This window comes from Toxorhynchites rutilus, chromosome 2, assembly GCF_029784135.1.
Source record: "Toxorhynchites rutilus septentrionalis strain SRP chromosome 2, ASM2978413v1, whole genome shotgun sequence".
NCBI lineage: Eukaryota > Metazoa > Arthropoda > Insecta > Diptera > Culicidae > Toxorhynchites > Toxorhynchites rutilus.
In genome coordinates this window covers 196999-212472 of record NC_073745.1, presented here as the reverse complement: position 1 = coordinate 212472, position 15474 = coordinate 196999, and the positions used below count along the sequence as shown (strand labels likewise).

Genomic DNA, 15474 nt, shown 5'->3' with positions numbered 1-15474 from the left:
CTAGTGAATAAAAAAAATAGTTGTGAAATATAACGTATGCACTGAATAAGTCATGGTTATGAATAATGTACTATCACAAAATTACCTGCAAGGATCCCACACGATTAATCCCTTTCCAGGACAATCTTCAGATCTGATTATGTCACATTCACTAGGATTACATACACATTTGAGCCCAAATATTTTTACATTTAAGATTATCAGGCAGTAAACGACCAATTTAACATTCAAATAGACATCCGATATGTTATTAGTTGTGATTGCAATAAAGCGAGATATTGTATGTTTCTTTTTCATTTTAACACAACTTTAGTATCACTTTGTTCGATTGGATGGAACATCACTTCTCAAAATCATTATCACATCACATGAACTGAATGGTCCATATCCAAACTAAAAACTGTTAAACATTTATCATATCTGTAACCCTGTTGAAGTATCCATATTATTCTTTCTTTGTAATCCTTTGTAAGTTCTGTGATCTGTAAAATGTTTTCTTGTAGTAAATTTAACATTCACATGGTGCTGCATCTGTTCAAAGCGTAGTTCACATAATAAGCCAAATTTATTTCACAATGAAAATTATAGTTAAAAATGATACAACGTATTGTTTAATATTTTACATTAACATTTCATTTTCTGAAATTATTGCGTTACTAAAACATTATTATTCAAACAAATTCAATTTTGTTTGTATGACTAGACTTTCCGCACTAAAACAAAAAGACAATAAAATATAATTAATTAGCTCGCGACATACAATAAAACTACAGGTATAAAAATTTACCTGTGTTTTTTTAATTTCAAATAAATTTGAAAGCACAAATACACTCTATATTATTCTAATCGAATTTGTAGTTTTTTATAACACATACATATGTTATTCCAACAGTTAGGATTTGTATCCAACACAAAATGTACAATTGATTGAGCACATACAAAAATCCGCGATAAAATAGATTTATGCTTCAATGTATAATGCAGACATTTTTTTTTTGTTATTATGTTATTATAATTGGACAAATAATACAATTATTGTATCAAGAATGTTCGTTGTGCGATTCGCTCCTAATATATTCGAATTTTATCAGGGATTCACTAATATGTTCCACTTATATTTGAAGTGCGGTTTGAATGACGCGTTTTATGTAACTTGATTGGTCCGTCTATATTGCTTTTATATACCTTCCTCGGCCGCGGTTTTGACTCGAGTGAATAGAAATAGTGGAAGGATAGCGCAATATAAACGAAATGAAGAGAATATTGATGCACACTAAGGATAAAAACGTAGTCTCTCTCTCTCTGCAATTCTCTATTTATTTGTTCTCCTTAGCAGCAATTTTATATAAGACTAGGATACATTTCAACACACGCGTGCGCTGGAAATTATATGAAGATTGGAGAGAAAATACAATTCAAAAGTACTATAAATTTTGAAATGATTGTTTTTTTGCCATAAACGATTTTTCGGGACTTATGCTGAATAATCTTTCAAATTCCTGAAGGATAACAAATTATAATGAATGAAATCTGACCTGAAAAACTACATTTGGGGCTGCTGTTATTGTTCAATTCGAGATACATTAAAATTTTACGAATGTAACACGACGAATATGTTCGGATTTCGTTCGTCCATTCCTTCAGATGTGAGAACTCCGAGCATGAATATTTTGGAGGAGCGATGTCATCCAACACATGCACTTTTATTTTTTTCGTTTCCACTATGAGTTTAATTTCAGTAAGATATACTTTTTTATTTAAAAAAAAATCTTCATGGCATTACGTTATATTATTTTGTCGATATAAAACTTCTGAAAGGTATATGCGTAGAATACAATTACATATTCAGCTGAAATATGAAATAATGAAAAATACATTTCTGATAGTAATTATTTGAAGAAAAAATTAATAAGTCCAGAGTTCTACAAGCCCATCACCAAAATAATAGCCAGTATGAAAACCTAGTTCAATAGACTCAATTATCGAAGTAATCGGGCTAGGCTTCAGAAAAAGTTTTCCGTGTTTCAAGTATTACATTATAACTAGGTACAATGAGTATCATTTCGATGTGCATGTTGTCATAATAGGCACCGTGGATTAAAAAATAATTCAAAATCGAAATAAGGTATTTAAAAAAAACTTATCAGTGTCGAAAGTACGATGATTGTAAAATTATATAGTGCAGTATATGCACTGAAATAGCACATTCAAACTTTTCCATATCATTCAATCTGTCTAATTTAGTTCGCATATTTTCTGATTTTATAATGGATCACATTCCTTCACTTGTTTATCACGGCGAACTGAATGTGTATCACGTTAACAAATATTCTTCGCTAGACTGGTAGTAAAGATAAGAATGGAATGTGAACACTTAGCATTCCGATGGCGAATTATATCTGCTATGAGTGTTTAGGAAACAATTTCAACTCTGCATCATTTTATCTTTCCAAAATATACCAACAGAAAGAAATGGGTGAAAACAAAAACATGAATAGTAACAAAGTACAGTTGAATACATTGAAACGCACTGTTGAATCATTTTTAACTATGCTCCAAGCTTCCTGTTTTCCCATGAAGTTAGTCTACAAAATTTTGACGCAAAAATATAAATAAAAATAAAAATAATGACGCAAAACGGTTATGCGATACACCGTTTAACTGGTAATTTATCCTGTGTTTTATGGCGAAAAAAATTGAAGTGGAGATAGTTGAACTTAATCTTCGGTGTACAAGTAAGTTGTCAAGGATTTCTAACAACAAATAATAACAAATTTTTAATAACAAATTTCAAACATTCCGTGAGCAAGATTATATCATTCGCGAGTCAAGAATGTGCTGCCAATTTAGATTTTCGTTATTCGCGGTAACCTTGCCAGACCACTCCGAGGATAATCGGGGTTCTACTGTACTATGGAACTCGTTTTCGCAGATAATAAGCACAGCGAATCATCCGCTCACGGATAATCAAGATTCCACTCTACATAGAATTATATTGGTGTGGTTACATTGCTTCCCCTGTCAATGCATGTTTTTGGTTAATCCATGTATTTATTTGACAGTAGATATTGAGTTTGTGACTATTTTATTTACGTTTTACTAAATACAGGGTCTTTGAGATTAAACGCTCACACAAAAAAAACGAATAGCATAATTTTTATAATTTTTTTTTCGCTCCGTCGATGGTAACACTGCATTCCCCACTTCAGGACGATAATACTCGGCTACTAGTCCAGTCTGATCGGAAGGTTTTTAGTGGCAAGATGTACAATTTACAAGAACGTATATTATTAGTGAAATCGTATTACTCGAGCAACCGAAGCCTTAATGAAACTTTGTTCTCTTATGGTAAGGATTCCAATATCTCTCGTCGTCAATAACTTAATCTGGGCCACGTGAAGGACCGTTGCTATGTTAATAAGCCACAAAATTTGGAGGAACTTAAAGAAGAAATAACTCGGATTTTCAACAGTTCGATGCGTAATGTTAGAGTTGTGCATGAAGAATTTTATTCACTGTTTATAACGCGTAATCGAAAAAGAAGTGGTCACATCGGAAATGTCCTAAAATAAGCTTTATTTTCGTAAGCGTTTAATCTGAAAACCCCTGTACTTGTCGAGTTACAGATTTCATCAAAAAAGATATATATAAAAGCGTACATGGATGATTATCCGAGGGTCACTATTTTATTATCGAACTTGAAATCCTCAATCTAGTTTTGTGACTTTTTATTATGAATTCATCTTCATGCAGTTTGAACATTCTTCATGTATTCAAAGCCGTGTTTGTTTTCCTGATGACATCAACATCTCGTTCCATTTTTATCTGTCCATGCAACAGGAAATCCATGGAATTCCAGATTTACAGCTAAAGTCTGCTTCATTTAATATTGGAACACAAACAATTGCGTGTAGTTCAGTCATTTATTAACGAATTCATAATTTGTTTTTCATACAAATGTAGCATTATTCATTGCTGTTTCGAAGAAATTCTCGTACTTTTCCCGTAATACGGCACATTAGGCGGCGCACACCCTTTTCGTCCACCGTTTTGGCGATTTGATTCCACCAGCTCTTCATTTGAGTCATGTTCCTAACAGGTTTTCCCTTTGCGTTAAGCCTCCGCTTCGTGATTGCCCAGTATTTCTCTATCGGCCGGAACTGGGGGCAGTTTGGGGGGTTGAGGTCCTTCGGTATTACGCTGACCCCGTTCGTTGCGTACCATTCCATAACCGTTTTGCTGTAATGGCAGCTTGCGAGGTCCGGCCAAAACATTACTGGACGGTCGTGGGCACGAATAAACGGCAGAATCCGTTTCTGTAGGCACTCTTTTTTGTAGACTTCTGATGTCATTGTCTTGTCAATGAGAAAGACTTTGGTTTTCTGTCCACAACTGCATATCCCCTGCCAAATCATGTACTTGCGGGCGAATTTATCCGCAAACACGAACTTAAATTTTGCAGGTGCATCCCCCTAAGCCGTCGCCAAATAAAATTTTTGACCTGGGATTTGCCCAAAGTCCGCCTTCACGTAGGTCTCATCGTCCATCAGAATACATCACTTGGTCGTACAGCTTTCGAGCACGGATTCTGGCCACATTGTTCTGCTTCAGCGTCCAATTTGGCTGTTTGCTGGCTCGGAATGACCTTATTCCTTCCCGGAGACGAATTCGTCGCACCGTACTGTGAGCGGCCTGGAACTTATTGGCCAAATCGCGGTCTGAAAGATTGGGATTCCTCTTGACGGCCTTGATGACTTTCCCACGCAGTTTCCGGTCGACAGTTCCACTCCGACGCTTCGAATGCGGCTTCCGAGCCGTCGTCAATGTTTCCTTGTACTGCTTGATAACACGCCATACGGTATTACTGGGCATTTTAAGCTGGCTTAGATGCCGACAACAATGGATTTTCAAGAAAACTGTGCACAATTTTATCTCTCCGTTCGTCTTCCATGGCGGTTGTTTACAAAATGCTATCGTTTGGTGTTATGACATAAATACATGGTGAAAGGTAATGAATTTCCCGACACGTGGGTGAAAAAAGTTTCCAAATCCGTTCACTAGGAGGCATTGCTGTTTCGAAGAAATTCTCGTACTTTTCCCGTAATACGGCACATTAGGCGGCGCACACCCTTTTCGTCCACCGTTTTGGCGATTTGATTCCACCAGTTCTTCATTTGAGTCATGTTCCTAACAGGTTTTCCCTTTGCGTTAAGCCTCCGCTTCGTGATTGCCCAGTATTTCTCTATCGGCCGGAACTGGGGGCAGTTTGGGGGGTTGAGGTCCTTCGGTATTACGCTGACCCCGTTCGTTGCGTACCATTCCATAACCGTTTTGCTGTAATGGCAGCTTGCGAGGTCCGGCCAAAACATTACTGGACGGTCGTGGGCACGAATAAACGGCAGAATCCGTTTCTGTAGGCACTCTTTTTTGTAGACTTCTGATGTCATTGTCTTGTCAATGAGAAAGACTTTGGTTTTCTGTCCACAACTGCATATCCCCTGCCAAATCATGTACTTGCGGGCGAATTTATCCGCAAACATGAACTTAAATTTTGCAGGTACATCCCCCCAAGCCGTCGCCAAATAAAATTTTTGACCTGGGATTTGCCCAAAGTCCGCCTTCACGTAGGTCTCATCGTCCATCAGAATACATCCGTCGAACTTGGTCAGCACTTGGTCGTACAGCTTTCGAGCACGGATTCTGGCCACATTGTTCTGCTTCAGCGTCCGATTTGGCTGTTTGCTGGCTCGGAATGACCTTATTCCTTCCCGGAGACGAATTCGTCGCACCGTACTGTGAGCGGCCTGGAACTTATTGGCCAAATCGCGGTCTGAAAGATTGGGATTCCTCTTGACGGCCTTGATGACTTTCCCACGCAGTTTCCGGTCGACAGTTCCACTCCGACGCTTCGAATGCGGCTTCCGAGCCGTCGTCAATGTTTCCTTGTACTGCTTGATAACACGCCATACGGTATTTCTGGGCATTTTAAGCTGTTTAGCTAGCTTAGATGTCGACAACAATGGATTTTCAAGAAAACTGTGCACAATTTTATCTCTCCGTTCGTCTTCCATGGCGGTTGTTTACAAAATGCTATCGTTTGGTGTTATGACATAAATACATGGTGAAAGGTAATGAATTTCCCGACACGTGGGTGAAAAAAGTTTCCAAATCCGTCCACTAGGAGCGCCACAATGAGCAAAAGAATTTGTTCCAATATTAAATGAAGCAGACTTTATAAGACCACTCTAATGATATAGGCGTATCAATTGTGATAACTTATATTCCTTTACGAACGACCACACACGATTTGGAGATATTTAAACTGCATTTTTCCTTCGCTTGTATCTTTTTTGATAATATACTACTTTTCCAACTCCGCACTTGAGATAGTCTCAAACGTGCTTTTAAATGCATAATCGAATTTTCTGTCATATTCACTTCACTTTCATTGAGGGCAGTATTCTAGTATAGAAATTCCTTCATATTTCTGTAGTTTATGCATTCAAGAATAAACCCTAGAAAAGACTTATAAATCCTATTATTTACCGTTTTAGAGCCATTTTAGTGATGCGGTATCTAACCTGGTATGGTCATGACAATGAACTTCAAACGCGTTTTTCTCAAAACTAGTTTTTTTTAAACTGGCGTACACGATATCTTAAGTTCTACTGAACCGATTCTTGTCAAATTTCTATGGATACAATCTGCAGGCATTTCTTTATCGCATGAACCTCTAAAAGTAATATTTTTTTAGTTTTAATATTTTTCAAAAATCGGGAAACATAAGAAAAAACGATTTAAACTGCATTTTGTTTTTCAAACGGCCGCCATTTTGTCAAAAAAGATTTTTTTGACTTGTCCGAGGTTCATGCGATAGCGGCATCTTTACTGATTCAGATTCTGTTGGTTTTTTTTTTATTTCAGATAACCAGAAGAACTGGAATCGTGTACGCCATGGCACAACTATTTTTTTATCCTCTTCACTTCATCAGCTCTCTACTGTTCTCGATATGAATACCGTTCAATTTTTGTTTTATTGTTAAAAGATAGATGAACAAATAATGATATAATGGATACTTAAAATATTCTTTGTTTTATTTTTACGGAGCTCGAAAAACGTCCGAAATTCGTGTCTCTACACGAATTATTGCACCCTTTGATTCCGTTAATTGATTAGTTCTCGAGTTATGCAGAACTTTATGTTTCATTTATATGGTAGCGAGGGGTATGAGAGGGGAAGGGGTTCGAACTATCATAAGAACCTTCCCGTGCCCAAAAACTCTTACATACTAATTTTCACGTCGATCGGTTTAGTACTTTCCGAGTCCATAAGCATCAGATAAACAGATATCCATTTTTATATATATACTAGCTGACTCGGCAAACTTCGTCCCGCCCAAAATTTGTTTTTTGTTATCAACACCTTCAAACATTCACGTTTTCTTACTTTGAGCAAGTCCATGGGTCCAATCGCAGAACTGTTCATTGATTGATCTTCTAATCAACTCTGTTGAATTTTGTATGGCAGCTCTCCCTTAGAGAGGGGGGTGAGTGTCTAACCACCATAAAAACATTTATTGCACCCTAAAACCTACACATGCCAAATTTGGTTTCATTTGCTTGACTAAAGGGTGTGTCACATCAAATTGCATCACGGAAAAAACGCTGTAGAAATTCGCCCAGTAGACCGATCCTTTAAAAATTTTAGACAGTAAAATAAAAACTATTAAACAACTTTTGGCATTTTCTTTTTATTCATACTTCGAGCCCAAGCCCGTATGCTCGCACCTTCCTCTTTACCCCGTCCATAAGGTTCTGTACAACGTCAAGTTGTAGTTTTTTTTGAACAGAAATCCATTTTCTCTTGAAGTCCGCCTCCGATTTGACAACTTTTGGGTTCTTCCGGAGGGCCTGCTTCATAATCACCCAATATTTCTCTATTGGGCGAAGCTCCGGCGCGTTGGGCGGGTTCATTTCCTTTAGCACGAAGGTGATCTCGTTGGCTTCGTACCACTCCAACACGTCCTTTGAATAGTGGCACGAAGCGAGATCCGGCCAGAAGGTGGTCGGGCCCTCGTGCTGCTTCAATAGTGGTAGTAAGCGCTTCTGTAGGCACTCTTTAAGGTAAACCTGCCCGTTTATCGTGCCGGTCATCACGAAGGGGGCGCTCCGCTTTCCGCAAGAGCAGATCGCTTGCCACACCATGTACTTTCTGGCAAAATTGGATAGTTTCTGCTTGCGAATCTCCTCCGGAACGCTGAATTTGTCTTCTGCGGAGAAGAACAACAGGCCCGGCAGCTGACGAAAGTCCGCTTTGACGTAGGTTTCGTCGTCCATTAACAGGCAATGCGGCTTCGTCAGCATTTCGGTGTACAGCTTCCGGGCTCGCGTCTTCCCCACCATGTTTTGCCTTTCGTTGCGGTTAGGAGCCTTCTGAATCTTGTATGTACGCAGGCCCTCCCGCTGCTTGGTCCGCTGGACGAATGAACTTGACAAATTCAGCTTATTAGCGACATCCCGGACCAAACTTCTCGGATCACGTCTAAACTGCTTAACTACGCGCTTGTGATCTTTTACACTGACGGAGCATACATTTTTGCCGTTCTTCACCTTCCGGTCGATGGTTATGTTCTCGAAGTATCGTTTTAGTACTCTGCTGACCGTGGATTGGACGATTCCCAGCATCTTACCGATGTCCCGATGTGACAACTCCGGATTCTCGAAATGAGTGCGCAGGATTAATTCACGACGCTCTTTTTCGTTCAACATTTTTCCAAATTTACGAAAAATTGACAGTGAAGCATGGCCAACGTAATCTATACACTCTTATCTGATTATAAGCGAAAGCTGAAGATATAATTCCTAAAAATTAAATTTCTACAGCGTTTTTTCCGTGATGCAATTTGATGTGAGACACCCTTTAATTCTCGAGTTATGCAGAAATTTGTGTTTCATTTGTATGGCAGCCCCCTCTTAGAGAAGGGGGTGGAGAGTATAACCATCATAGAAACATTTATTATACCATAAAACTTCCATATGCCTAATTTGGTTCCATTTTCTTGATTAATTTTCGAGTAATGCAGAAATTTGTGTTTCATTTGTATGACAGTAGTTTCCGACTCCATAAGAATCAGACAGACAGACAGACAGAAATCCATATATATATATATATATATATATATATATATATATATATATATATATATATATATATATATATATATTATAGTTCCATAAAGATTTGGTAATTGAGACCGATAAAATTCTAATCCGGCCATATTTGATTTGTTTTGTTGAAGGCTTAATGAATGTACTGTTGGAAAAAAATGTTTTGCTATTTATTCAGTCTCATTATGTGACAGAGTGTTTTATTCATATACAGAAAATGCGCTGTTCCGCATAGAGCCTAAATCTGTATTTAGTTTTCAGCAAACAAATAGTCATCTATAATAATTATGTAGATGTTTCCAACCACTCAGATGGATTACCAACAGTGATTGTATCGATTGTTTGAATGTCTAATCCTTTTGAAATTAAGCGCATCAAAATGTTGTTCAGAATATGGCTATAGCCATGGCCTCCATACTTTACCTGAAATAAAAAAAAAATATGCATAGTCATTAGTTTGTTAAGGAACTAACATTGTTCTTTTATGCACATATCTAATTTTTATTATAATTTCATAGCTGCTTTATTCTAATTCCATGTTTCTTACCAATCTGTGTTTAGTATGAATATCATGAGACATTAAAATTCGTTTTTCGTAGCCACTATTTATGAGTGTTTGAATTTGTTCCAATCGTTGCTCATCCGACTGCATATAACTTGAAGGATTCAATTGGTAATATGAACATTCTGTACCGAATAAATCAAACTGACAAAATGTACCGAGTTTTGCGAATTCTAGCAAATCCTCGGAGTGCATCAACGTTCTATCTGTAATGAAATAATGACATTTAATCCAAGCCTCAATATTGAAACACATACCTAGATGAGACATGACACATTTATTTGGCTTTCCACCCGCTTCCAAATATAAACGAATAATCTCGAAGGGAGCATTTTTATCGCGACCAGGATGAAAAGTTACCGGACAATTCAAAATGTTTTGAGTTTCCGCTGTTGCTTGGATCGCCTTTCTTTCGAAAGCAGTGATAGGCCAAGAACTACCAACTTCTCCTATTATTCCACACTGAATCAACCCAACCCCTTCGACTGGCACTCCAAACAGAATTTCTTTAGTATACAGATCAGACATCTCTTCAATTGTCATCTGAATAACAGAATCGGATTGCACCCCGTGCACATAATGTCCCGTTCCGGCAATTATATGTACGCCACTGGCTTCAGATATATCATATAGAAATTTCAAATTACGGTTTAATCCGTGAGATGTATTTTCAACAATCGTAGCTGAAAATAAATTTATATGATTCACGACAACTTTTGTAAAAATGTGTTACTTACATCCTCCGCTACATTTATAGTATAAAACATCACTTAGCACTGCATCATGAGATTCGCTATCTTGAAAATTAATATTATAAATGCTGCTATATGGATATTGTCGGATGTAGCCAAGATTCTCGAGGGTAATTTTACTGTTCAGATGGGGTTTTGCGTTTGTGGGTGGTGAAGTATAAAATTTATTGAAATCAAGAGATAAATGTTCATGAGTTAGTGTAAACCCCAATTTTTTTGGATCGAGCTCTCCACGAACTGAAAATTTTATATACAATTATTTGAAATGTATTGAGTATGTTATTGAGTAATATTACCTGTGATAGTTTTTCTTTTCTCCATTTTCAGATAAACAAAATTGTACTAGCAAAACACGTCTAATCCAAAACACGACCCCGAGTTTTATATATTCTTTCAATCTCTGCAGCTCGATGAAAGATTCATGTATCAGTGCTTTTGTATGATGTTTTATGGTCTCGGTTATATGTGTTATCTGCGCTTCTGTGTAATGGAGCTATTTGCGCTGACAACTTTACTGTGTCGACGTCTGGTGACTATATTCGTTTAGTGAGACAAAGTAATCTTTATTAGATTAGCAGCCCCGAAGGGAGTTTTGAATCGTTAAAACTTGAATAAAATCTTTCACTTCATGCTATTCGATTACTCAAAACATGTAGTCCTGAATCTTAGCTAATCATTTGTATATACATTTACCGATATTCCATTGAAACGCATCATTATCATATAAAATCCTTATCATGCACATCTTCGTTTGATATTTTATCAGTTTGAAAAAGTTAATTTTCATTCATGATTTTTATATTAGAAGTGCGTTTATTCCACCTTTAAAGGGATTATCATTTTTGCCTCACAAATTGGAAGACAAACCGTCATTGCCGTCACCACGATTGAAATAGATTATGATTCATTCGTCATCCATCATATGGCGTTTATGATACACTATGGCATTTGTTGTACAAACAGGATAAGACTTTGTTGAAGTTGAATTAATTCTGGAATATTTTACATTGGTCTATAACCAATATTATAAATTAATGTAAAATATATATTTATACATTGAATATATTTAGGTCATCATTTGACAATCTTCAGTTGCAAACCCCTTGATTTCTGTTTACTGCTCAACCTACTGAAATTCGTACAACATCAAGAAGACAAATGGGCGTTTCTTTTTAAATCGAAATGGAAACAATATATCACTCAAATTTAAGTAAGGTGATTGGATATTTCTAAATTCAGCACAGAATAAGAAAACAGTCTTTACAGCATTTACAGCAATGATCTTGAAAAAATAATAAAACACGTGAAATGTTACTTGCTTATGACATTTGTTGAAGGTCTTTATTCAAATTGTTTAGCTTTATCATTATACGCTTTTCTACGTACATACGAATTATATCAACACCCATTTTTGGATGTCGCTTTGCAATCGAGCTTACTACATTTTCAATAACATTTTCGTTTCTGTAGAATGTTATATCAGATACGTACATCTCCAGTTTTCTAGCTTGTTCAACCCATAGTCCTGATGGCGCAATATCTCCTGTCTGTATTCCGGACGTCACAACATAACTGTTGTTTTTCCTTTCAATTATGAAAGTTTGATCCCCCAGATAACTATATTTTTCTTTTAATTCGTGAGCTATATATGCCGTCAAAAAAGTACAAGCATCCTTCTCGGATATATTCCCGAAAGTGCTATCTGTACTGGTGCCAAATTTTTCTAGTGTACGAATACCTTTGTTTAGACTTGCTGCATTCAGAATTTTATTCGTTATCGATAGAAGATCGCAGTCCGCAATCACTACACTAAGTAAGTGAAGTATCTTCTCGATGGGCGCAACCGTGAGGTTTTGAATTTGCTTGTACTGAGAGAAAAGGTCATTAAGCGAGACCATTGTCAAGTTAGCGGTAGGTATGGATTCGCCGCGAAATTTTCTCTTTATATCAATAAAAAGTTTTCGAAGCGAGTTTATGGATACCATAACTGCTTGCTGTACGAAGTTGTACTGTTCAGAATTACACTTTAGTGATTCAATTGTATCATACATTCCATCTAGTACAACGTTTTGTTCGTCAAAGTTCATTCCATATTTTTGGTGTGTTATGGATATTTCGTTTTCTGCACATGTGGACGATGTCATCGATAAGTCGTACCAATCTCTGAACAGTTCAAACAAGGTTGCAAGTACCGCTACTGCTTCTTCTCCTTCTTCCGATAATATTTGAAGAGAACGTGCAGTGGCTTGAGAAATTAGTTCTTCTGTTATATGATTGTTGTATTCAGTGAAAACCTAGAAACAGAAAGAAAAAGACCTTCGTGTAAATCAAAAAGAACATTGGGATCGTTTCATGACTCGAAAGTCTCCAAAATATGCTATTAAAATTATTCATCATTGTAGCGTTCTCAATATTGTAGCATTCTAACATTGTCTACGGCGTTTTCATAGGTATAAAGTATGATAACTACTTACACGGCAAGATAAATGCTGCTTTGTTATTTTCAAATTCTGATGTATCTCTGGGAGGTCCGATTGAAATAGTTTTTCTATTATATTTGTTGTAACAAGCACATCATCTTGCACCAAAAATCCTCCATCCGATAGAACTTTATGTAGCATTTGAAACGTAGATACAGCACAAGTAAACATGTAAATTGGTTGCTCTGTTTTTGGATGATAAATGAAATGTTGATCAGGTGAGATGTCAAATTCACTCCACAGATCAACCGTTTCTTGTTCACAAACTCCGCTTACAGCCATCACGTTAAATTCGATTTTATATAGCTCAGTAATCAATATTACTAACAAATCAGTTGAATATATAAGATCAAAATCTATATATATTATTTGATGCCAACCAGTTAAAATTCCTTGTACGCAAATACAGTGCATATATCCTTCATTGTCGATTATTTGATCACGGATCGTATCATAGGTATATTGTGGTCTCACCTTTGTGCGACCAAGAAGAAGAACACACTCTTTATCATGAGGATCCATGCCGCGGCCATACACTTGAAGTATTTTAAGGATTGGTACTAATAATCCTCTCTGCAAGTAACTGTCGTGAACCCATTGTTCCATCTCCGTTGTAGTGGGCAAAGGATAGTGAAGTCTATCGCATACGTGTTCATATGTGTCTTCGCCAAACATGCGTAAAATAAATGCGTTGCTCATTTCGTCATTAGTCCAAGTTATATTCTCACCGCCATGCGAGAGTTTGCGTATTTGATTATCCGTGAATATACCTTGCAAGAACTCGTTTACTCGTATATTTAGATTACGATTTTCAATATCTTTCAATTCTTGCAAGGCAATAGTAATATTCAACATTTCAGTTTTCGCCAGGCTGATTTTCTCATTCTTTTTTTCTATTTGTTGCTCTAGCTCTGTAATTTTTAATTTTAGAATCTTGTTTTCCTGTCTCAGAGATTCTGATTCCTCATTGTTATCGGAATCGATTGGTGGCTCTATGAATTCGATTGGCGCAGCTATAATTTCGGCATCAATGCATTTTCTTCGAGGACGAGAACTTGTGCGAACTTCGTTTTTTGTTGATGATTTGCTATCTATTTGCTTCTGACGAAATGGATTTAGTATAGGCTTGGGTACATCCCCATTCAGTAACTTTTCGATCTCCTCTTTGCGCCTTTTTTGTTGTTCTTCCTCATGTTCTTGTGAATTTTTTCGTTTTTGTTTTCTTGGCTTTTTGATCGTAGGTATTGCTGTAAGAATTTAAAAATTGTAACGAAAATCATGAATTTCTTGTATGAACTAATCGGTAACAATATATTGTTCCATGAATGGATACTCTGAATTTATCTCTATTTTATCAAGATATGTCTGGAAACCAAATAAGGATACTTATAGTCACACAGCAAGAAGGATAGAATAAATTAAGCTGATTAGAGCAATCGAGGAACATGCTTTATGATTAATGATAAAAATATGATATGGAATGAATTAGCCTGTTGCGAAGAAAATTGTATCAGTTCTGTACTCATCTAAAAGCTTGACTTTTTTTAACTTTATCATGTATACATCAACATGCTGAGTTTCGCGTCGGCTTGGGAAATGACATTGAATTTTCCGTCTTTTTGGGACCGGTTTCATCTGACCGACAGTAGGCTTTTAGTTTGCTGAGTGTCGGCATTAGAAATGGCTGCAACAAAGGTACAATGAATTTTGAGAAAAGTTCACTGTCGTTCCGTTGGGACCGACGTGGGCCAGATAAAGAGTTCATTGTCGGTTCCCGGTTCGGTTAGGGCTCAACGGTTAATATAACGTCCATATAAATATAACAATCTCGGAGTTACATTCTGATAAAATAAATTTCAACTAAATGAGCACAATAGAAAAATTACAAGCAAAATTTTGTTACCATCTTTTTTAAGAATCATACGTTTAACTCCATCCAATAATTCTGATTTCAGGTCGCGTTCAAAACATTTTTTTTCAAAATGTACGCTGCAAACGTATTTGTTCCTCATGTTGTCGTTTTTGGTGAGACAACAAAATACCATCCATTTTCGGTTCCTTTTTTCACTTATTGGTATTGTGTGATATGTGATTTTCTCCAGTGGATCAACAATCTCACGATCTGTTTTAGAAGCTCTGTTGCCACAAACAATACATGTTCTAGTCATTTTATCCAAATGCAGCAAAAAATATATTTTGCAAAACGTAAACAAAAATTGCAGACTGGCGAGTATCAAAAATAAATTGAATGTGTCGATAACGTAGCATCTGTGTTTACTGTGAGCAGCAGTGACATAGATCAAGTTCTGCATGCAAGAAGCAACAAGATGTTTATATGCTAGGATGTATTTTAGTTAAGCCGGATTTACATTTTTTCTTCAATAACGATTTTTATTCGCCAACCAATCCGAGAAAAGCGCTAAATCATCCATGATAGTGCGAAAAAAGATAGAACTCTCCAAGTTTTGCTGCGAATGTTACATTGTTTTATGTCTCCTTCATACCAAGGCGC

The 15474-nt window shown here is 36.7% G+C and overlaps 3 protein-coding genes across 13 annotated transcripts in view; all 3 read right to left on the bottom strand.

Moving 5' to 3' along the window:
- LOC129764229 (kielin/chordin-like protein) overlaps positions 1-1206 on the bottom strand; it is a 55311-nt gene extending 54105 nt beyond the window's left edge. For 2 of the 10 annotated variants that reach the window (XM_055763100.1, XM_055763110.1), the window contains exons 1-2: positions 788-1200; positions 86-713 (exon numbers count right to left, since the gene is read on the bottom strand). In XM_055763100.1, coding sequence (XP_055619075.1) covers positions 86-297 — 212 coding nt within the window. In that variant the 5' untranslated portion in view covers positions 298-713; positions 788-1200. Of the gene's footprint in view, positions 1-85; positions 714-787 lie in introns of all 10 variants that reach the window. The other 8 variants (XM_055763108.1, XM_055763105.1, XM_055763101.1 and 5 more) reach the window with 8 other exon arrangements.
- An 8110-nt stretch (positions 1207-9316) lies between these two features.
- LOC129770109 (phosphotriesterase-related protein) lies at positions 9317-11084 on the bottom strand. Its single transcript, XM_055772744.1, has 5 exons — positions 10779-11084; positions 10468-10719; positions 9988-10413; positions 9716-9936; positions 9317-9591 (listed from the first exon to the last, which is right to left on the bottom strand). Exons 1-5 carry the CDS (start codon positions 10801-10803, stop codon positions 9454-9456), a joined length of 1062 nt encoding a protein of 353 aa, XP_055628719.1. The 5' UTR covers positions 10804-11084; the 3' UTR covers positions 9317-9453.
- A 707-nt stretch (positions 11085-11791) lies between these two features.
- Positions 11792-15227, bottom strand: LOC129770108 (uncharacterized). 2 transcript variants are annotated; one of them, XM_055772742.1, is made up of 3 exons: positions 14866-15227; positions 12957-14209; positions 11792-12776 (listed from the first exon to the last, which is right to left on the bottom strand). In XM_055772742.1, the coding sequence occupies exons 1-3, from the start codon at positions 15128-15130 to the stop codon at positions 11802-11804; spliced, it is 2493 nt and encodes an 830-aa protein (XP_055628717.1). In that variant the 5' UTR covers positions 15131-15227; the 3' UTR covers positions 11792-11801. The 2 variants fall into 2 exon arrangements, with proteins under 2 accessions (XP_055628717.1, XP_055628718.1); XM_055772743.1 differs by having other exon boundaries at positions 14887-15227.
- Positions 15228-15474: the final 247 nt, after the last annotated feature.

What these genes read in the sequence shown, in the direction of transcription:
- LOC129770109 (XM_055772744.1), bottom strand. Translation starts at nt 10,803, where the DNA reads ATGGAGAAAAGAAAAACTATCACAG. An exon ending in GAAAAGAAAAACTATCACAG is followed by an intron (nt 10,720 to 10,778) that starts GTAATATTACTC and finishes TAAAATTTTCAG; the next exon opens with TTCGTGGAGAGCTCGATCCA. An exon ending in ATGTGTCATGTCTCATCTAG is followed by an intron (nt 9,937 to 9,987) that starts GTATGTGTTTCA and finishes ATTTCATTACAG; the next exon opens with ATAGAACGTTGATGCACTCC.
- LOC129770108 (XM_055772742.1), bottom strand. Translation starts at nt 15,130, where the DNA reads ATGACTAGAACATGTATTGTTTGTGGCAACAGAGCTTCTAAAACAGAT. An exon ending in TATGATTCTTAAAAAAGATG is followed by an intron (nt 14,210 to 14,865) that starts GTAACAAAATTT and finishes AAATTCTTACAG; the next exon opens with CAATACCTACGATCAAAAAG. An exon ending in AGCAGCATTTATCTTGCCGT is followed by an intron (nt 12,777 to 12,956) that starts GTAAGTAGTTAT and finishes TTCTGTTTCTAG; the next exon opens with GTTTTCACTGAATACAACAA.